Source organism: Telmatherina bonti (genome assembly GCF_933228915.1).
Source record: "Telmatherina bonti genome assembly, chromosome: 22".
NCBI lineage: Eukaryota > Metazoa > Chordata > Actinopteri > Atheriniformes > Telmatherinidae > Telmatherina > Telmatherina bonti.
This window is the reverse complement of record NC_136631.1, coordinates 16,832,801-16,856,654: the sequence shown is the minus strand read 5'-3', so window position 1 is coordinate 16,856,654 and position 23,854 is coordinate 16,832,801. Positions and strand designations below refer to the sequence as shown.

Genomic DNA, 23,854 nt, shown 5'->3' with positions numbered 1-23,854 from the left:
TAAAGTCAATTTGATGGCACTCAGAAAAATTAACAGCCCACATTTGTTCAAACTAAAAAAAACAAAAAAAAAACAAAACCTAACCTATCATCCGTGTTCAGACTCAGGATGTCCTCTGCCGTCATGCTGACCGCAGTTAAACAGCAGCCAAGGATCTGTGGAGTAGTGTTCGGATGCCCAGCTATCTCTTCTTCATCAGTGGTATTGACCAGAATACAAACACACATCACTGGCATGATTTATCGCAGTGTAAATGTGCCTGTGTGTAAATATGTGTGCGCGATACAAGGGGTCATACATTGCACAATGAGTGGCACATCTTTCTCCTGTCTGGATTTAGGCCATTCCCATAGCTCATCTGGACCCTTTCATAACAAAGACCTCACACGAGAGAGAAAAATAAAAATCAGCTATTAGGCGAAGGTTCCCAAAAGTTCACATTACAGTACTGTTAAGTCTCATTAGACAAAAGAAAAATAGAAAAGGCAGAGAGAGAGAAAAGCTTACACCCAATCACCAATATTTTCAGTAACTATATAGGAAAAGGCTTATTTTTGATTAGATATATTATTAACATCATAATTACTATGATTACTTTATTTTGTCACCACTGTAATTTTTTTTTTTTTTTGTCAAGGATCAACCAATATTGGATAGAGGATTAGTCACTGGGACGAAGCCTTAGTAGCTATCGTGGAGACACAGTGCTGCTGGAAGTTGGGGGACATGGCTGAGTTGCACCCCAGTCTCTGCAACTCTTTTCCCCGCATACTGCTGCAGCAGCCTGGGGCAGGCGGGGCGGCGCTGGGTACCGTGGTGCTTACTGGTAAGCCTTTGGGCTGCTCGGTGGCAGGTGCAAAGTCAGGGTTGTGGCTCTGGAGAACGCTGCTTATGTGGTTCAGCAGATCGTTGAAAAACTCTGGGACACCCTCATAACCTGGAAACGGAGAATTTAGATATTATTTTTGAATGATAAAACAATTGATAAAGAAAACTGGACCTAAAATGGTCTTAAACTGTTTATTCTGTTTATGCTGACTGCTTACAGAGCGACTGTTTAGCGACTCTTAGAGCATACTAACGAGACATTTTAATATCAACAATTTCGGTGGAAAAGCACCCAGAGAAAAAAAATACCATAAATATTTAGTAACGTCAACATCCAGTCTTAAAATGTTTGGTCTTGCTGTTATATAAAAGGGCTTTTAAGTGAAGCCTTAAAGAGTCAAATTCTGGAGAAATCACATCCAAACTGAAAGGATTTATACATATAACCCTCTTTTCAGGGGATAGTCATTCTAATTTCTTTGTGAATGATCCTTTAAAAGCAATGACTGCCTGACATCTGGAATCCATGAATGGGTTTGCTTCTTGGCAGCGTTTTGCCAGGCCTTCACTGCAGTTGTATTCATTAGTTCATAAGTTGTTGTTTTTTTTTTTCTTTAAAATCTTAATACAGTAAAGAACTGTAATTTCTAATACACCTACTCAAATTTAGATCTAAATGCCTAAACAAACAGAATCTGTCATTTAGAACCATATTTGCAAGACAAAACTGAATCATCAACACGTTTCAGTAAATAAGAATTATTATATCATTATTAATATTAAAAATGATATAATTAATAGTTATTACATATGATATAATAATTGCTACTAATAGCTAACTGCTCTTGTAGCTACATTTTAAACTTTGAATCTCGCTTTTTAAACACAAAAAATAGCTTCAGTCAAAACAAATTTCCCTCAAGATGTGACTGGAGGATGATATCCATAAATATGGAAGGAATACTCCACGTACCAGGGAATGCATTGATGTCGATGATGGCATGTTGGCCTGTCTGGTTGTTGATGATCACGTCGATGCCAAACAGAGACACTCCCAGTGCCTGTCGCAGTGACCTGGACAACTCTCTGATAACATCATCGTTTGGTGGCTGAGACACACCCTCTACATGTTCTCTCTGAATTGAACAAAATAATAAAGCTCTATTTGATAAACAACTAACAACACAAAGTTTTTCATTCAACCATCAGTTAGACATACCGATGTTAAATCTGAGGATGATTCTGGCTTGGAAACATTGTGGCTGTTGAAGAAAATGGCTTTCCTGTCTGAAAACGGGAACAAAAGGAAAAAAAGGTGAGGTGGATTTTTATCTTTCAATTTCGGCACAAGGTTAATACATTTCCTGTTATCAACAGTAGGTGGCAGCAAATCTCAACTACTTACACAGCAACAAGAGACTACAGAACTTTATGAATACCAGTGTTTGGTAATAATATAAAAGACCCCTCTTTAAGAATAGATTGTATGGCATCCTTTTAAATCTAATTGCTCAGATATAAAATATAAATGGATGTCAGAGAGATAGAAAGGGGGTGCAAGTATGTAGACTTCATCTGTCTAAATAAATAACCCCCTGTAACTGGTGATTTGATAGGGTGATTCATTCCCACAGTTCAGTAGACAAAACTAAAGTTTAGGTCAAACAACAGAAGAAAGACTGATAATTTCTTCTGGTGAGTTCCTCCCCTTCATGCACCCTTTACCTCCACACACTAGACAGGAAACCTAATACGAGGCTTTAGGCTGTAGAAGGCAGACACCTAAAACCTGTGAATATGTATGCAGCTCTGTATGTGACAGTGGTCGAGCTGTCCTGTTGTATCACTCCAGACAGAAAGCAACTGTCCTCTCTGCACTGTTAAACAAAGCAGGCTGCTCCACTGATGTTGAAAATGCTTTGCATGAGGGACTCTACTGTATCACATGCAAATGCTGGAGTCATCTGTGTCAGGGGACAACCCTGTACGCTGATCACATCATTGGTAAAGCTTGTGACATGTTTATTGAGAAAAACATCACTTCCCAAGTTTATTTTCAGCTGCACATACTGACAGGGTAAAACTGATTGCACTCTGCTGCACTCCTTAAAAGGGCGAACAGGTCCAATCAGATGGACTATAAAGCCATTTTATGAGGCTTTTTATTGGGTAATTTGGATAAGCTCTGCAGATTGTACATATGGACCAGTGAACTGCAGCACTTGACTGCTTTTGTCTCCTTACCTGCAGGTCCAGCAGGGAAGTTCTTTAGGGATGGTCTCTCCACCACAGTGTAGGAGTCTCCCACCACAAACACTTTATAGAGCACTGCATTGTGGTTGATGAAGCTCTGGATTACACATGGTGGCTTCACATCCTTCAGGTCCTCTTCACTGAAGATAATCGCCATCTGTAGACAGGAAGAAGATGTTAAATGCTGAAGAAAAACATTCAGATCAGTCAGAGCTGCTGTTAAATCGCAACTTTTGTTGGGGGAGTGACGAAAATTTGATCCATTGAAACAGGTATTGATTTCAGCATAAAGATACATAAGGAAAAGCACTTCATCTGATTTTGTTATTTTAGACTTGAGTTAACTGTCAATCTTGCAAAGCGACAACTTTTCTACACAGAGGAGAAAACATCTTTCAGGCTGAGCTATGTGGCCGCTTACCTCATGGGAGCTGGTGCCATGAGCCACTCGAGTTTTGCAAACTGAGGAGGAAATGAAGTAATACGTTTTAACCAAATAACAAAAAGTCAGAATTTAAATAATAGATTAAATGACACAAAAAATGGTGGTTCACTGCCAAGATCTAAAACAGCTGTCCTCGAGATCTACTATCCTGCAACTTTAGGTCCAACCCATTTGTATCACATAGCTCTGGGATGCCAAGCTCCGGTCTTTGAGGGCCACAACCCTGCAAGTTTTCCATGTATCCATGCTTCAACACACCACTCAAATAAATCAGTCATCGTGCAGAACTTTATTGGCTGCTGGATCCATTTGATGGAAGCCAGGTGTGTTGAACAGAGTTACATGGAAAACCTCCGGGACAGAAGCCCTCGAGGATCACCCTTGGACATCCCTGCATGTCTTTCAGTTCTGTAGGCCTTTCATTTCATTCAGGTATGTTTGAGAAGGGATGCCTCTAAAGTTTGAAGGATAGTAGAGCTCCAGGACTGAACTTTGTCCCCCCCTTGTCTAAAATGACCTAAATGAGAAACTTACTGAAGGGGAATGTCAGTCCTTGCCTCTTGATCTGCTCCAGCACATCTGGGGTGCACTCTGTGTTAAGGACCATGAAAGGAGGAGAGCAAATCCTCTCATCTAATAAAAAGAGGAATGAAGAAGGTAAAGTTACAGTCATTGATGTGGACCCTTGGCCAACATTTAAAAATCCAAAACAAAAACTCAAATTAGAGTGTTGAATTTATATTAGTTTAGTCATCCCTTATAGCTTCGATGTAAATCCATATGATCAACACATTTGAGAGCATAAGACTGGCCTGATAAGACATAGAGCTACACACTTTGCTTAACTTAAATCAGTCAAAAAGTTCCAAATATAGTCTGCCGGGCGACCACAACTACTCCATTTAAAGTGGGCAATCAGCCATCAGCTGGATGACACACTCAGATCCGACAGCTTCATCTGTAAGAACCCCCTCTAATGTGGAACAAGCAAATCAGAGTGGGTTTGCGTGTACAACTTGGAAAATGTTCCAGCTTGATAAAAAGAAAAGATCTTCAGGAAGGAACAGAGGGTCATGAAATGTTTTGGCAAAGCAGGCAATAAAAGGGGTGGAAGTGTAGTCCTGTTTGTGATGTCTGCTCTTACATGGAGTGACTATGTGACATACAAATACTGCTATTGATAATTTGATAACTACTGAAATTGAGGTTAAAAGGTAAAAAAAAAACATTAATTAGTGGCATTTACAGAACGCCTAGGTCATGTTCTGATCATGTACTGAAAATTTCTTAAGTATTTGTAAAACATAATGAAAAAACTATTTTACATGTGCAGACTTCAACATTAACTTATTCAAATTTATTGATCATATGAAAACTGAGTTTGTGAGTAATGTGTTTAAGTTTGCTGAAGTTAATTGTACAACCCAGTAGAATAACTAAAGATGCTGCAACAATGATTGACAAGCTTTTTACTAATGTAGTTGATGTGAAATTGTTTAGTGGACTATTAGTGACTGATTTAAGTGACCAGCTCTCTGTTTTTGCAGTTTTAGAAATGTAGAATAAGTTTAGAGTAGGAATAAAAACACACTAGCAATTTACTTAAAATGAAGGCAACAGAAGTTGCTATGGCACTTATAAATCATGACTGATACCAATCAATCATGTCATGCATTTTTAGATGCATTTTAAAAGAAATGATGACTGACATTGTCCTTTGAATACGTACAAAATCCCCCCCAAAAAAGAAGGTAAAACAAAAAAAGTTTGTAACAAAAACCAAAACAAACATAAAATAGGTAAAAATCAGCTTAAGTTTTCACCTGTTCCTTTTACAGTTGGAAAATTGCTTAGTGTAAACATGTATAGTAATTCTGTTAACAAAATATACATAACTTCACTTTGTAATTGCTCCTATGTGCTGGAGATTGTAACCAAAATAAATCATTCACAGGAAAATGTTCACATGTGACCACGCGTATATTAAAATGATTCCTCAAACAACTTCTGCCCATGTTAGGATTCTGTTCAACTGCTCTCAGTAGTCGCTAAAGTTATGTCCAAATCCAACTCCTTTATAAAACATTGACCTTATTAAGAGGTGATTGATGGACACGTTTACCTGAAATTAATGCAAAATGATATCTTTATTAATAACTTTTAATTATTTTTATAATCAACTTTGCTCCATAAGATCCATGCCACCTCTTGTTTTATTAAACCCATAGACTGTAAAAGATGGACGGAGCCTCCATGACATCACTTGTAGGTTTTCTGCAAAGCAGAAGTGGGCAGTTACCACCGTTGCCACCTTGGCAGCAATAGGTAAAGAGGTAGAGCTGAGAGGGAGGCTGTGAGTGTGGGGTAGGAGGATTGACCTGTCTGTAGCTAAGAGCTACCTGAGCTAACCTGGAGCCAATGGGAGCTAACCAGCTAACGGGGGTAGACAGGTTAAAGCCAAAGTCACGCTGATAACTGGGTAAAAACAGCAGTGCTGAATTACAACTATGATTATCTGTATGTTTTAACAATATATTTTGTTATGCATGTAACATGTAATAAAAACATGCAAATAACTAACTATAATTACAACAAAATTCAACTATGCTGAATTTTTAGGTTAAATTACTTCCAAATGGATGAGTTATAAAAAAAAAACTAGAAAATCCCTGCTCCCAAATAAAATGCACTGTCATGCTGACTAATGCATACTTCTTGACCAGCTACTCCAACTTCGATTGTTTTTTTAATGAGCACAACCTCTATCTTAAATGGTAGTGATTTACATTATGGGAAGTTGATTTTTGTCCACATTAGGAGGGCAGGTGTCCCTAATGCTTTGGTTCCCATTACATGAATAATACCCTCCACACACTAAGATAAATAAGCTGATATACTAACAGAAATTCAATTTCATGAGCACTGAATCTAACCAGATGCATAATACGTCTAAAAGGGTCCATCACCTGACATGCTTCACTGATATTTCACTGGTAGCCCAGTAAGCAAACACTTACTGTATAAACAGATGGTAGCAAGCATTAACTACAAGCATTAAGCCTCCTCCTCACCTCAGAAAACACCTGATCTGTTTACATCATGTTTTTATATCATTGCATCACATCCTGTAGCAGCAGGTTGCCAGGTTCTGATAAGAAAATGAGGGAACAGAGTGAGGGGGGTGGACACATCCTGCAACTTTGGCATACTTCTCTGTTTCTAAGCTCAGGATGCATCTATAGCAGTGTTCCGTCTTCCTAATTTCCCCTCTAAAAGTAGATACATGGGGGGTGATAAGGTGGCTGGTTAGTGATATGAGCACAGGAAATCAGTGACTGAGCCAAAGTGAGAGCTGGCAAATTTCTAATGACCAACGCACAATAGAAACATGCCGGTCTTTGTGTGTAGGGGCCCTAAGCGGTGGTGGGGGCTCTCTGCTTTGCTAGTGCTGAGGTCGGTGGAATCTAACTTGCCTGCATTAACTCGGGTGTATGGTTAATGCAAACACATACTGTATCAGTTGGGCGAGAAGAAAAACCAGTGGGGACGCCTGTCTGTTGAGGTGCTGCTAATGTTAACGTTAATCTACTGTCACTGTAATACCACCTTGTAGAGGTTTAGAGATTTATTTAAAGACAAATACATGTGATATAATTATTGCAACCTAAAGAACTGTTTTCATTTATGACAAAAAATTTGTTGTATTTGTTGAAGTATTTTTTTTTCTACATTTATAACCCTTTTAATCCAGTTTTTCATATAGTCTATTTAAGAGTGATTTTAATGACTGTACAAAATCCTCCAAATTGCCAAAGTACACTCTGTTCTGTTGTGACGGAAAAGTATTTAAATTTTGTTTTTTGAATTTAATCCTGCTGGATCCTACAAAGCATCTGTCCATGAGATGCTTCTACGACTTGACAGAACACCTGTGGCTAAATGAATTATAATTAGGAATGGCACACTCCTGTCTATATAAAGATCTCACAGTTGATGCTGGCTGTCAGATTAAATTTTCAGTGATGGGAACTGGGACACTGGTCAGAACATGAAGAAAGATGGATTAAGAAAAACATTGAGCCATCCTTAGTGAAGGATTTTCCAGAATGCATCAAATGTCATGCTGTAAGGAAGATTTAAACCAGGGATGCACAGCTCCAGTCCAGTTCTTCAGGGCGACAATCCTGCAGATTTTCCATGCAACCCTGCTTCAACACACCTGATTCAAAAGAACAAGTCATTGTGTAGAACTTCACTGGCTGCTGAATCAGCTTCATGTGAGCCAGGTGTGTTGAAACAGGAATACATCTGCAGGATAGCGGCCCTCCAGGACGGACTTTGGGCGCCCCTGATTTACATTGTAAGATGGGCAACCACCTTCAGCAGTTAAACAAAGGGAGTATGTTGTTAAAACTCTGTTAAGGTCTTTGGGCAAATCAAAGTGGATCTGGACCCTTAGCATCTCTGATGAAACAACATGGCCTTGTCCTGATGCTAATTCAATCCATTGAAGATTAAACTTATCAGAAAGGAAGAACAGGAGAAGCTTGAGGAAAGCTGTGCCAAACAAGATGGACCATTCACAGGAAAGGTCTAAAAGTTACATAAATATGATGGTTCATTATTCCATTTACAAAAACCATTTCTGCTTGATCATCGCTTCACAAAAAATAATTCATTTCCCCCCGAAGCTCTAAAGCTTCTGATGTTTCTGTGAAAATTAATTTCTTCTAGCTCTGCTGCTGATCAACATGTGCTTTCACACTTTTTACCAAACCAATTTCCAAATAGAAACACTTACTTCAAAACTCATGAACCCTTTTTCAAAGGAAGCTTAAAAAAAAAAAAAAATATCCTTCATGGTTCTGCACTTTTTGGTGTTATGTGACATACAAACATAAAAGTCTTATTCTAGTTCACAAACAGATACTTGTTCTGTGCTCTCTAACCTTTCCCTGAGCAGCTGGCTCTATTCCAGTGTTGGTCCTTTAACCAGGCAGTGTTTGGAAGCAGGAAGCGTAGAGGTTTACCCATCAGTCATCTGTGCTCCTCATGCTGATGTTATTTTACCAGGACAAGAATAGCAGCATGTCTTTCAGAAAACACTCAAGACGAGGAAATATCCCCATTACATCGCCCGTTTCCCAAAGACCAGTGGTGTTAAAGAGCCTCAAACAAAAGCCATGAAAAGACCAAAACCTTGTCAAATACAAAACAGTCTAGTTCCAAAAGTTAAATTTATAACAAAGAGAACAGGAATGGTGGAGGAGAGCATGTGGCCATGTTTGTAACAGTGTGCATGTTTGGCTTGGGTTGAAGCTTTAGGGATACGGGGGTGGCTAGGAGGATCAATCTCTGGCTCTGTCTAAACACTGCGTGCTTGCAGTAGACCCAGTGGAGCCGAGAGCAACATTTATGAGTACTGACAATGAAAAGCTTTTCAAATGTCACTGTATAATTACCTTTTTGTTGTTGTTGTTGTTTCACTGTAATCTCCTCAGTTCATCTGCTATGTTTCTTTATTTGTCATTTAAATAATCTCCAAATTTGCAAGGTAACCAAAAATAAATTCCTGTTTTAGCACCTAATTTTCAGCTCTTATCTTCCCTTGAGGCGTTAGGGGAAGAAAAACAACAGACTGCCTAGTTGCATTACTTAATTCACTCTTCTGTTGTTTAGATGGAAGGCTGGAGTCTTGTTGCTATTTAGAGCTTGTTTCCTAGAAACCCCAACATCCTCTCTTGCTGCTCTCTCTGTGTCCCTCCAAGGCAAAGCAGCAGGATTTTTAATTTTCTAAATTGAACTTCAAACATCTTCGTCCTTTGAGAGTTTTGTTTCTCAGTCTTGAGCTCTTAGAGGCTTTAGCTCCAATTTGTAATGAGTCATTTACTTCTAGAAGAGAAAAATGTGTTTTTTCTTTTCTTTTTCACAAAATAAAAAAAAAAACCAAAAAACAAAAAAACCCTCCTTTGATTAGATATTCATCAATTAACAATTTTAAGAAGTAATGGTGCTCCAGGTCAACCCGACACGTAGGACATCTTTTACCAAAGCTGGCCAGTCTCATCTGGTTCTTGGCGAGCTGAATGTTGACGACTGCGTCTTAAAAGGGTCTCTCAGTGTTTGTGTTTCTAAGACCGCAGCTATGATTAAATATTGATCAGTTGCATAAAGGACATTTGTTCCATCTGCGTTTGCTGGGACATAGATTAATACTAGTACAGGAACCTCAATGTACTTAGACTAATGTAAAAGTAAGACTTAAGCGTTATTCAGAGGAATGTGTGCAGAAGACATCTTTTATCTAGAAGCAATAGAGGAGTCAGCCTAATGCACAAAGTGAAGCTGCTGCTTTACAGAAGAGCTGACCTGACGTTGGCCTCGGTCTATAAAAACAGTGCAAGATATCAAAACTCGTGTCTACATGGGAACCAGTGGATTCCACTAGTAACATAAACAGTTACCTTGCTCTGGCTCACACAGGAAACACAAAACCACATAATACAACAGAGCTGCACCAAAGTTTCAGCTATGAATCAATAACACTCATCCATAAGTGTACATGTTGCTGTGGCTGTTTTATTTTACACATGACATTAAGATGAGGCAAATCTTGTGGATAGTATTTACTATTTATAGAATTGGGAGCAGAACAGCTCAAACTGGGAGTGAGGCCAATTAACATGAAGAAGCCACTTCAGTGAGATCATTAGGTCTGATTATTCAGAAAAGGATAAGCACACCTCAAGTGCTTCCACCCATTGACTATAATTCTGAGTCATGCAGGACATGGCGGGCTCTCCATAGACTTTCTGTACTGGGTTGCCCTGGCAGCTGCTCTAGGACTCCATGGTCTCCTCCAATGAGGAGGAGGAAGTGGCTTCAGAAAGCAAGGTACACTCAATTGCCCCTCAACTATCCTTTTGTTTTATGCCATTCTTAACCCAGTTCTCACTCATTCTCATTTGCCTGCCAACAGATGAAAGTGCATTTAATATTGGTCACATGTTATAGTCACGGTGGTGTGTTGCAGGATTAAAATGGCTTACACTTCATGGTTGTGTCCAAACTACATACAGTTGCCAGTGAGGTTTGGTATGCAGGCCTATGTTAAGCATACAGTATTAAATGCATTAAAGCAGATTTGTAAAAAGAGAACTTCCTATAACTCGGCGGCACGAGTTCTGACAAGGACCAGGGGGCGGGAACACATTACACCAGTTTTAAAGTCGCTGCATTGGCTCCCCGTGCATTTCAGGATTGATTTTAAGGTTCTTTTAGTGGTTTATAAATGTCTTAATGGTCTTGGGCCTTCTTATTTATCTGATCTGTTTTTAAGGTATGAACCCTCGCGGACCCTGAGGTCCTCAGGTACCGGCCTTTTAGTTCTTCCTAAAGTTCGTACCAAAACATATGGCGAGGCCACATTTCAGTATTACGGGCCTCGCATATGGAACAGCCTGCCTGAGGGCCTCAGGGCTGCAGAGACTGTTGATGTTTTTAAAAAAATGCTCAAGACCTACCTTTTTAGTTTAGCTTATAACTAAGTTTTAACATTCTTATACTAACCCATATTTATTCTTTTTTAGTTAATTTTATTTATTTATATATTTTATATATTGATTTACATCTTTTTAGTTAATTTGATTTATTTATATATTTATTTACATATTAGTATAGATTTTATTTTATTTTTTTTTTTTTTTAATGGATTTTATTTTTGTTTAGTTATCACTCCAGCTCTCTCCTCATTGGGGTCCTCTTCACCAAGGGCTGCCCCTGCTCTGACTGCATGGGTGTTGCAGTGGGGGCTGTCCCTGTCTGGTGGGTCGGGATCCAGCGCTGCAGCCTTACAGTTGTGGCGTGGGTCCTGTCTGCCCGGACCCGGGTGGCCCCCATGGTGATGGCCTGGGTGGTCTTGGTTGGGGGTAGTAGCCCTTTGTGTAGAGGCTCCCTGAGAATATCGTTCCCTTATCTGGTGCACATCTGGTGCAAATGCACCTGGCCATTCAACTTCTTTTAACTGTTACAGGGCAAATAGGGCATGGGTGAGGGTGGTTGTGGGTGGGTGAAAGGGGATGTGTATGTGTGTTAGTGTTTTATCTATTTTTACCTATTTTGATGTAAATTGTTTTATAATGTAAAGCACTTTGTATTGTTTTTAAGCACGAAAAGTGATATACAAATAAAGTTTGATTTGATTTGATAAATGCAGCCATTGTTTCATCTTTCCCTTCAAGCCAACTGCAAACAAGAGGGATGCAGTCTCTGCTGGTTGTTACGCAACAGCCACCATGTCTGTTTGGATAAAAAGTCCTCTTCTTATGGCTCTATTTTAAGAAAGCAGTGGCACATCTGACATACTGAAAAATATTAGATCCATTGCTATGACACCAGCCTGCAGCCGCTCACACACACTGATGGAGGCTCCATGAAGGAACAATTAAAAGATTTGCATTCCCTTCCTTGTTTGGGGTGAGCAAGAAGTGGATGAGTCACAGGTGTGCTTTTAGTGTTTGTCAGGAATGTGACTTTGTCTTCCTTAATGCCAGCTAAAACACATTAGCCACTGATCAGTTTTTGTGCTCATTGACAGGGAACAGTGCTGCTGGACTGACTCGAAGGCAAACTTTGATCCATCCACCAGAGAGAGAAAGACGCACACACACAGCCAAACACTCCCTGTCTGAACCAGTGTTCAGACAGGGAGAAACTGACAAAACGTGCTTGTGTGGTGTGAAAGGAGAGAGAAGAATTATATCAGGATAATGCTCAGCCGCCAAGAATTTAACATCTGCTCGGAAGCACTAAGTAGCATAATTCAAGTGAGGAGTGACAGTGGAGTCATTTGTTACCAGTGTGTCCCCTCTGGAAGTGAAGAGGAAAGACAGAGACAGGCATGGAGGTAACATTTTCTTTATTCTTTTAGCAAACTTCAGCTTTTCTAAAATTAAAAACCTGGAAAGCAACACTGCTGTTTAAAACAGGATGGAGCAACACAGTAAATATCATAACTCCCTCCCCGTTTTTTCACCGCGTCTACTTGTTACCTCTGAAATTAAAGCACATTAGCTGGTTGGGCCTGAGATCTTGCCCTTTTGACAAGCTTTGGGTCATCACTGTCACCATGTTATGCGACACGCCTTACCTTGCATACAGCTTTCTATTCTGCGGACAAGTTGGTAGGACTTGCAGCGGTCCAGCAGTGTTCGAATGGCTGGAAGCGGGTCAAGGACGATAGTCTCAGGATGGGCATCAATATAGTCCTTGAAACACAAACATAAAACTTAAAAATGATATTCAAGCCCATATTTTTTGTTCTGATTCCCTTACTGGCTACATCTCTAAACTGCAATAACTGGCAAAGATTCATTCATTCATTATTTTTCATTAAACAATGCTACATCCAGTGGGGGCAACATGCAAATACTCATGAATTTTTCAGTAATATTTCATCTGATCGGAGCGTTTTTGTTCACAGAAAGATTTAAAGAAAACCTGTGAAAACAAAGGACTTCATTACATAAAAACAACTTCTCAGAAAAATAAGTAATACATTCATGCTGAGGAATATGTGGGTTTGTTACAATAATGCATATTAAAGAGACAGTTAAAAAAAAAAGAAAAAAGCAAATGCAAACATCTACTGAGGCTCTTATGCTAATACATGTATAGAGATCACAGGAGCATGAACCTAACAATCCTAGCATGTCTGCTATTCAGTTTAGAAATCTTCAATGTCTTAAAGCAGGTACAGCATAAACCCAAACACTGAGGTGAAGCGTCAACAAGCCCACTGTGTGTCCGTGTGTTGGTAAAACAGAAAGAACATGAAATGTATGCCAGCGGTCTGTGTTGGTTACATCACTACATCACAGCACGGCCGGCTGTTAGGTCAGCATGAGGTTGGTCATTTTACATAACCGAACTTCCCTTCTTCTGTCTTCTCTTGTTGGCTCTCCTCGAGCTCCGTCTTCACACCGCCGCCTCCCCACTTCCCTCAGTTCCCCCTGCTCTCCACATTTCAGTTTCTGTTCTGTAGATCTCGTGCCTAACCTACCAGTTTTTACTGACTCATAGGCGCTGTCAGGCGGAGCTGGCTGGCCAGCGTGTTACACAAATAGGTTTGCCTGCTCACATCACAACCCTTAAAACCGCCATAGCTTCACTGTCATTTATGTTTACATGAAATTAAACACACGCAGCAGTGTTATTCACAGAGCAAACATGTACAATGGAAAAAAAGGAACCAATTGTTAATTGGCTCAAGGCACACAAAGGATGTAAACACACGCCTTTGCCCTGTCATGGAGGACCCATCTGCAGGATTTACTTGGATCTGACAAGCAACACTGATTAAAGCCAGTTGAGTGGTTATGTAAGTTACGCTGCAACCAAAAACTAAATCCAAAATAATCTTCCAGAAGTTTGTTAAAATAGTCTTATCAAGACTGTCACTTGTTGATTTGTGCCCCCCAAGTGAAATAAGATTCATTTTTATATATTACAGACAAGACCGGGAGGAAAGACAACGATGATCAGACTTGAGCAGGTGTTTCAGAGGAAAAGAGCAAGACATACATCAGTGTGGGTGTAAGACAAGGCTGCACATTCTTTGCAGCAGATTTCTTTTCAGTGGAGATTAAATGGTTTGAAGCCTTAAAAAAATATGTCTGTGACGTCACAAGCATTAAACCTGAAGGAAAAAAATAATTATTTTAACACTTACAGTAACCACATCCAAGTGGATTAGATTTACTGCAACTTACATAAGCTGACGATGACGGTGAAGCCCACTCGACCTGATTTATGTTTGCTGCAATCTACATGTACTCTTCTTTAAGTGCTTACAATTCATAGTTAAGTGTCTTAAATTGTGGTATCTATCATTAAACCTATAATCATGCAGCCCAGGATAAAATATAAAAAAGATCTCCAGCGGATGACATTTATTTTGGTTCCACTTTGCAAACAGGTCTAACCCCAGGCCACTGAGTCACCACAGTGCATCCAAAGATGACATTTTGCTTTTAACTAAAGAGCTGTTATAGAGATGAAAGCTTATTCCCACCACTACACAAAGGGTTATTTATTACATCAGATGATAAAAAGAAAATATGTCAAAGCTTATGTTGCAAACAAAGAAACAATCCCAGATAACAGCCAAGTTCAGGCACAGAACCAGGACTTAAAAAAGACATGTCTTTGTTGGTGGAGTAAATCCTGCCATTCTGTATCCTACGATGCTGGACAGGACAGGGTAATAAATAAATAAAATAAATAAATGGCTGAGCCACAAGGCTGAACTACTGGTATACCAGCTGATTTAATTTAATTATCAGCTTCAGTGGTAAACTTTGGGTTAAGAGTAAAATAATTGAGACTTTCAACAGCTGTGGCCATGCACAACAAAAATAAAATAAATAAAAAAAATTCAGGATACTTCCAGGTCTTTCTGTATATCATGCATAAAGCCAACTGGAATGGGAAATTAGTTTTCCAAAAACAGTCTTGTGTGTACTTTTGTTAAAAAGCGTCTTCCATGACCAGAAAATTGTAAAATGCAGTCTTCTGCTAATATTTACCAGTCTGTGCTGTTAACATGATTGCTCCACTCTGACATCCTGTTTGCCCTTTCTAATTGAGCAGTCAGGAAAATGTTGACAGAGTTGTGTGACGCTGATCACGATTACAGCCCTTGAATGATTCAGTCAGGGCAAGTGGGGAAAAACGGAGCTGGAAATGGTGTAATGAAATGAATTTCACACCATCTGTCACCCTGCCAGCCTAATGAACACAGAAGCCCAGCAGTTTTCTGATGTGTGCCACATGTGGCGCCGTGATCTACAGCAGAAGTGAAATGTCCGTCTTTTCAGGAAGATGTACTTAACTCTTCAAGAACTTTTATTTACAACCTTTTCGTTCAATGAATAACCATGATAATCAGTCTGTCTGCTCAATTCTCTGAACTGGGACTTTTACAAGCCGGAACATGAAGATAATAAATGTTTATTACCCTTCCAAGGATCTAATTTTTTCATTCATTCAGCATCTTGAATCTGATGTAAATCCTTCATGACAATCTTGGCAATAAGAGTGGGTGTGCCATATGACCACTCAGCCACAGCAGTTCAGGGAATAAAAATGAGAGAAGAGCTTTCTGTTGCTCAACTCGGGAAACTGCAGACCACCTTTTGTGTTATTTGACCAGCAGTCATGCAGGAATTTTGCAGTGACTACTAAAAGAATAAGAAATAAACTATATTACATACATAGCATAAGAACCCATTATCAAGGTTCAATATCTAATAATGTGGTATGACAAATAGCATAATTTGTTATTGATGAAAATAGAGTTTCACCTTGAGGCATTGGCCATTTTGGGACACATGACATGTCAAATGAATCTGCATGTTCACACGCTTTTCATAAAGAATAAAACAAAAAGATGAATAAACAATTCAATAATATGTTTTCTTTTACAAGCTTCCAAATAATTTCCAATCACGACCCATTAATATCTGTACTAAGCATCTTTTCCTCTGTACTCGATGGATATGAGAGAAACGTACCTGCACTCTTTGCACCAAAAGAACAGCCTGAGAATCATTCTGGTCAGCTTCCAGGATGAGGTCAGTCAATTTGTGGATGATGACATCCAGGGGACCCTGGTCCTCCAGAGGCTGGCTGAGGTCCAACTGAGAAGGAAGCAGCACAGGTGGAGCATTAGGTACGACCCTGATCAGGCCTTCATTTGCTACATTTTCAAAATCAGCAATCACACTCATTACTGGCTCTTTAAAGGGCAGTGAAGCAAAAATAGAACATGGTATACTGAATTAAAATATCTCAAATTATTTCTCTTGTTTAAATAAAGGACAACTTGTTTTGGGAAGTCAATTGGCCTTTGTGCCACTCCCCCTCCCATCTCATAGTTCCGTTAAAAGAAACAAACAGGTTCTATTTTCTGCTTATATGGTTATAAAGCAGCTCAAGGATTAATGTTACGCGGTGTCCTTTCTCATTTTTTACAGCTATAACTTTTCTGCAGCCAGAGTTAATGTCGTATTCCATTTGAACTTGACTAAAAAAATTTACTTCCTGCCTTTTCTATTTGACTGTGAGAATAGTGGGTGCCTATTGTGGGTGCCACACTGCCTCAAACCAGTCTTCCTGTCTCGCTGAGAATATTCCACAAGACATGGACAAAAACAAATTAACATTTGCTTCAAGTTTAACAGTGCAAAAGGACTGCCTACACCATCCAAATACTAGAAAAGTAGTCAAACCGGTCCTGAGGGTTTGAAATGTTGATATATGTTTTTTGTGTTTGACTTTGTGAATTGAATTGTGCAATCTGGCAAGAAACAGGAGCGGCTGTAGCTCAGGAGGAAAAACAGTCGTACTTCAACTTGAAAGCTGGGGGATCGATTCCAGGCAAGACAATGAACCCCAAGTTGCCCCCCGATGTACCTACCTGGGTATACATGTACGTTGCTTTGGATAAAAGTGTCTGCTAAATGACTGGAGAATAGAATTATAAACTGAGGTAACCAATAACGACTTGTTATTGTTTATTTCCGGTTTGATTTTATTATTTATTTTGGTTCAGTGAGTGCAAATACTTGTAACAAAGACAATGAGGTTAAGTCTGTGCAAGAAAGAGTCCCAAAAGGTACAGTATGTTCCTGCCACGGCAAACTGGCACATCTAATGCCTTCTCTTCAATGACAAGTTGAAAAATTGCCGTGCACAATGCCTACTTGTTACAGTGCTGCTGCTGAATGGCAGACATGCCTTAAGCCATTAGCTGATCACCTAATGGACGTGACCGGATCATGTGAAGCTAAATATGACTGAGCCACACCTGTGCAAATAAGTCATAAATAGGTGGACCTTACTGTTCATTGTCCTATGTAGATAGAACATTATTTGAGAGTGAATCCACCCTCATCACACTGGTGTGGATCAATGAAAAAGCTGTAAAACTGCACAGTTTCAGTTAGTTTAGGGTTAGTCACATCCAAAGCTAACATTTTCTGGTTAATGATTGTGTGAGGTGTGAGGGATAGATGACTAATTACAGTCCTCTTTGGCCTGGTTTATAGAGTCAGATGTAGATGAACAGCAAATCCTATAAAACATAGGATGATTTTGAACTTTGTGCAGATTTAGTAAGAGCTAAATTTGTTGGAATTGCTCACTATGCTTCATCGTCAACATACAGTTTCTTTATCTACCCATCTTCACTTTGCTGGATCTCATTCCTCATGCCTGTGGCAACCTGCCCTTAAGCTTCAAGTAACATACCAAGAGCCAGCTACCAAAACATACATAAAGCAATGAAGTTGGATGAGTAAAACAGTATTTTGGGGCCTTCTAGGTATGATACAAATGTTTTCTGCAGTAAAAGATCTGAAGTGCAGAATTATTTAACAACTGATCTGATAGACTCACATTTTCAAGTTATCACAAAAAGCAACAAAACCGAGATTCGGGTTTCTCTGGTTCATCAGGTTTAATCAGCAACCATGTGGTTGTGACACACAAACAATGAAATGTGAGCTTAAGGCAGGTCTGCAAAAACAACTCCAGAAGATTTATCAACAATCATGTGATCGAGGCACGCAGACAAAGAAATATGAGTTTATAGCAGTTTTATAAAACAACCTAGACACACTGCCATGACCTAAATATCACAGCATGAGGAAGTGACTCTTGTGAAGTGTTGTCACCCGTTAACACACCGACTGTAGCATGAAATACTTTGCTTTTTTGTTTAGCTTGTAATGTCAGTGTGCTAGGTGGTAACTTCACTGAGCCATGGGTTTTAATCTCTCGCTTACACAACACATAGGCCCTCTTCTGCAGTCCGGCCCCTCCACAAAAACAGGACTCTGTGTCATGGAGGTCAACACCCACAGGCAAAGACATTTAACAGGATGAGATTCTCCCTGTGCACAGACAGAATGACCCTGCTGCTTATCCCCAAAACCCAGAAGTAAAGTCGCTGATGTTCTGCTAAACGCTAACAGCAGAAATTTCAGTGGAGGTCTTTGCATGTCCCTCTGGGACTGAAGGTTAGCACTGGACTATGGCAGTGACGGACAGCAGAGAATACAGGCTTAATCCTGGTGGGAGAGGGTAGGTCAGGGCTGCTATATTTTCAGCTTTGATGTAGCTTTGCTGTTGGGTCAGGCTCTAACTAGAAGGAAACTAAACACACACAATTTGAGCAAAACAGTGAGGAAAGGAACCGCTGTTCAACGAGTAAAATAAACACAAACTGGAAGAAAAATTGTGTGGATCAGTTATTAATCTATGCCTCCATGTTACATGTCAGACACCTGTTCAGCTGCTCCCAGCTGAAATAAATCCAGTCTCACCTGCCTTTCCCTTTGTTGTCGGGTTAGCCCAGAGAGGCTGTGTGTAGAGTGCAGACAGATGTGATGAATGATTTATTCAGTGTTTACGTGTCAAACAGACACACATTATGTGACTAAGACCAGCTGAAGCTGGTGGCCACACCTTGTATAAAGTACAACACTTAACATGGGATCAACACAATGTAAAACTTCAAGCCGAAACTTTATGGAGGAATAAACTGAGAGTCCATTACACTAATTACACTCTCCTCAACATCCTTGAGTTCACAGAGTAGTCAGGTTTTACTCTCTGCTAATTACATAGTGCAATGAAAGCCTAAGAGGAGAGCTCAAGATCAACAGTATATTGAGTAAACATTAAAACAAGGTGACTTTAGCGACACTGTAGGTCACATACGAGCATCTTGAGAAAATGTTCCTAATAGATGGCCATAAATTATGCAAGATGGAAATTATTGTCGTGTCGGGTTCTTTTATTTTATGATATAACAGAGCCTTCATATCTATATTATACTATGGAGAAGGCAGACGATTTTTAATGAGGTCTGGACTCACAAGGTCTGCTGTACAGCCAGGCGAATGTGTCACTAATCACCCATAATCACCCCCCAAAAAAAAAAAAAAAGAAAGAGGTTTGCATCATAACAGGTAAAGGATAAAAATAGACAATGTAATATGCTAGGCTTGTCATCACCATCTAAAACTTAGCCCCCTTCAAGTGAAAACGCAACCACAAGCTGGCCATCCTTGGACCATGGTGAACAGCAGCATCAATATGCTCCTTCAGAAGAGTGTTGTTGTAGAGCAGCACTCCTCTGAAGGTGTTGTTGCTCTTTAACAAATTATTTATGTAGGTGAGAAACAAAGGTGTGTTGCAGATTCACTTTAAGTTTAGAAACACTTTCAATTTAATAATAATGGTAACTTGATAGTTTTCCTTCACCATTTCACTCAGAAAGAATGTGACCTTATCACAGTGAATGATCATTATCTAAGAGTGAAAACAGTCTTCCTTTTGACCAAACCTGGTGAGTTAATCACATCAGATCTGCAGTGTAGACAGGATAATGTGGTGAGACTGGGAGGATGGTTCTCATGAATTTGAGCAAAAGGGTCAGTATTGATAACCTGCAAGTGTGAGAAGAAAGCAAAGAAGAGAAAGATGAACTGCTCAGAAAAACTGTGGGGTGGAAAGGCGCACGAGACGATGGGAGGGACAGGTTGCCAGTCCATTACTGGGCCAATACAGCAACAAAAACAGACAATCAACCTCTCACACCTCTGCTCACTTCTAGAGTGAACTTACAATAACCAATTAACCTGACATGAATGTTTTTGGACCGTGGCAGAAAGCCAGAACCCAAGCATTGTCCATGATTTTCCCACACTAGAAATGGAAATAAAATTAGCTCCCAAAGGGCTGCCAGATTTAGCAAAAATATGTCCACTTTAAATGACGTCATGACCACTGCGAACCCTCTGGAGAATCAAACCTCTTGTGGCAAATAAAGTAAGTCAGTGGGAGTCCAGATCTAACCATTGTTATGTTAGTAATGTCCTCAAATGTTCAGGGACATGTAGTACTAATTAAGTACAATTATTTGCATTATTTCAGAATCTGATGATTATTTTCTTGTTAAATCAATTAATCAATATTTAGGAAAATTTCCGACTTTAAGGTTTATTTAGCTAAAATGTGTTTATCCTTGAATATCCGGGGTTCTGTTATCGCCAGGGTCAGCTAGTCTGTCACTTCACAGGAACAAGGTCAGATGATTAAATAGGCTGAAAAAGATAAATCTGCAGCCCTACTCTGTCACCATCCTCTACTCAAGGTTATTTACATAATAGCTACACTCCCGTTGGTCCTCCAAAGCTTTAAACAAACCCTGAATAGGCAAAACTAGATGGTTCACGCAACCAAACATTTTCTAAGTATTGCTTTGTGCACTCATGACAAGGCCACACATTGATGCTATTACTGTCATCTCCTGCTCTGTAACCAACCATTATGTTTTCTCATCAAGTTTAATTCATTTTCCTGCTCAGCAATCATACTGGACACCAAATATATAACCACAACACTACACATACATAAACTGCTGGGATTAGACATTATGCCAGTGAAGGTAAAAAGAGAACCTAAACTAAGGTTAACTTTAAAGCCAACTGGGCTCTGGATTGAGTTGTGCAACAGGAGAAGGCATCTTTGTGCAAAGATTTGTAAAACAAGGTCAAAGCAGGACAATAGATCCCTTTATCTCCTCTGCAGTACAGTATAGGCACTGATTAACACTGGCTGCATATCAGACTGCTAAATCACTAGTGCAGATTAAAAAACACCTCTAGGTTTTGCTCCGTTCTGCCTGAAAATGTAAACATTAAAGGCCACAGTGTTGTTAGTCCTGTGCCTCTTGTGACTCAGAACTGAGAGTCCATGAGGATCTGCTGTCTCCCAGGAGGGGCTGAGTGCATAATGGGAAGCAAAGCCCTGCTTACTTTGGGACTATTCCCAGGACAAGGCTCGTTCTGGATGTGCTGATATTGTCAGCTCTGTGAGAGGAAAGACATAACCTCCAAGTGAAGGATTTTAGAAAACAGCCCCACACAAGAAGAAAAGAAACAGGCTAAAGGACAGATAGAAAAAGGCAGAATAATTTCCTTTTAAGTTGCAGAGAGAGGACTTAAACTGCCTCCCAGGTCTCAGTGACGACTCTTACCAGTACAGTGCAGTGAAAAAGTATTTGCCCCCTTCCTCATTTATTACTAGTTTGGAAATTTGTCACACCGAAATGTGTCAGAACTTCGTACACATTTCTTTAGACATTATCAGAGTAAACACAAAATAGTTTTAAATAGTGATTTTATTTATTAAAGAAAAGCTCCCAAGCATTCATGACTAAAGAGTATTTGCCCCCTGAACCTAAATGCTGGTTGTGCCAACGGCAGCAGCAAAAACTGTAACCAAGTATTTGCAATAACTGGCTACGAGTCTTTCACCTCACTGTGGAGGAATTTTGCTCCACTCTTCTCCACAGAATTGTTTTAATTTGGCCACATTGGAGGGTTTTTGAGCATGAACTGCACGTTAAATGTCACACCACAGCATATCAATATGATTCAAGCCTGGACTTTGACGTGACCACTCCAAAACCTTAACTTTTAATTTAATTGTTTGTTTTTTTTTAACCATTTTTTCACCATGTCACAGATGGACTTGCTGGTGTGTTTCAGGTTGTTGTCTTGTTGCATAACCAATATGCGCTTGTGCTTGACGTCAAACTAATGTGCGGACATGTCCCTCAAGATTTTCTGGTATACAGCAAAATTCACTCCCTGTCTATAGTATACAGTGATGTGCACTAAAACTAAGTGTGATCGGTGTGTGTGATGTGGTTAGTGAGTTTCATTTATAAATTAAAGAATGACTCATCACAATAAATGATCAGTTCGTAAAAATCGAGGGGAGCAAATCTTCCTCTCATTTAGTTTCTAAGCAATCGCACAGCTGTAGCTATACCAACCTAGCATAGTGTTAGCTGACAGCTAAAAAGCCAGTAAGTTACTGCAGAAATAACAGAAGTACACAAAATATTTGAGAGTACAGAACGACTGTTCATCACTATGTCAGCCGCATGCTGAGGCGTAGGAGGGCCGTGAATGCAGAGGGGAGGGGGTTTATTCAGTACAGGATCAAAAAATGAAAATTGAAAGATAGTGATGGTGCTATGCTGGTTGGAGTGTTCAAATCATCTAGAAAACTGATTTACATTACAGTCCATCTTTAGCAATCGTCATGATTTACTTAGTCAGAAAATACCATGACATGACACCGCATGTGTTGTGGATGAGTAACATTAGTGACAGACTATTTGCATCTATTTATAATTCATCTCTATAAAAGATAAAATGTTTTGATATCTGAGAAAAGTGTGTCTGATTTTGGTTCATTTGAGTAATCACTTGTGGCAGAGAAAAAATGGAGTAAAGAAAATTTGATTTAATTAACTAATGTTTTTCCACTTACGTTTATCATTATGTTGCTTAAATACGGACTACACCTACGATAAAAGATGAACTCATCAGTACAACTGGTCGCCAGAGGTTTAAAGCTTTGTTGCATGTTTTTGTACTTAAATTCCTCACTGCTGTAAAGTTAAACAAGTACTAAAGGACAAAATATTCTTAAACAGTATTTTGTTTTGCCTTTAATTTGCTGTTTTAAGCACTAAGGGACCAAAAAAAGTTATTTTATTCATTATATTCTTTTTTACTTAAATGGCCAATTGGAATTTTTATCATAATCGGCATCGCCCTCAACAAAAACTGTATTTGTCAGGCCCTAGTTTTTTTTTTATTTTCTCAATATTCCAAAAACAAGAACAAAGTTTGTTCTGACCCAGTTTTTTTTCATATTTGATGAGAAACGTCATCCAATGTGGGATGGTTTCTATGTCTTTATATGCCTTACAAGTGTTATACAGTGACTTTGTTGAATCTTTTACATCAGCAGAAATGACAACTTTCTGCTATGACCATGTTTACTTCACATTTCTGGCCAATCACAATTCCTGTCAGACACTACAGGAGAAAAAAGTTCCACCAAGATCATGTGTTGTGAACCAGCTGCAGGACCTGCCAAACCAGGGCTGCAAGAATAAAAACACGAAACTTTGTGATGCAACAGCCTTTCACATGCAAACATATCAAAACTGCCAGTCAAATGCATCATGTATGTCGAAGGTTACAGAATACACGTAGAAAATTCAGTGCATTTTCTGTATTCATCCACAAGTTTTTTTTTTTCCCCCTCTGTACAAGTTTTTCTTGGTTTTATTAGGTTGTGCACTCACAGTGTGTGGATGTGTACCTGTATGTGTGTGTGTGTGTGTGCGTGACTGAATGTGTGTGTGTATATAGTGGGGTGTGAGGTTTTTTAAAA

The 23,854-nt window shown here is 39.4% G+C and overlaps 1 protein-coding gene across 1 annotated transcript in view; it reads right to left on the bottom strand.

Moving 5' to 3' along the window:
• Positions 1-665: 665 nt before the first annotated feature.
• Positions 666-23,854, bottom strand: part of LOC306772892 (inositol-tetrakisphosphate 1-kinase-like) — a gene marked incomplete at its 3' end in the record, with an annotated part of 29,680 nt that continues 6,491 nt past the window's right edge. The window contains exons 4-11 of the mRNA XM_079262540.1: positions 16,099-16,224; positions 12,675-12,792; positions 4,061-4,159; positions 3,503-3,543; positions 3,073-3,238; positions 2,048-2,115; positions 1,802-1,964; positions 666-937 (exon numbers count right to left, since the gene is read on the bottom strand). Of these exons, the coding sequence (XP_079118666.1) occupies positions 666-937; positions 1,802-1,964; positions 2,048-2,115; positions 3,073-3,238; positions 3,503-3,543; positions 4,061-4,159; positions 12,675-12,792; positions 16,099-16,224 (1,053 nt within the window). The remainder of the gene's footprint in view (positions 938-1,801; positions 1,965-2,047; positions 2,116-3,072; positions 3,239-3,502; positions 3,544-4,060; positions 4,160-12,674; positions 12,793-16,098; positions 16,225-23,854) is intronic.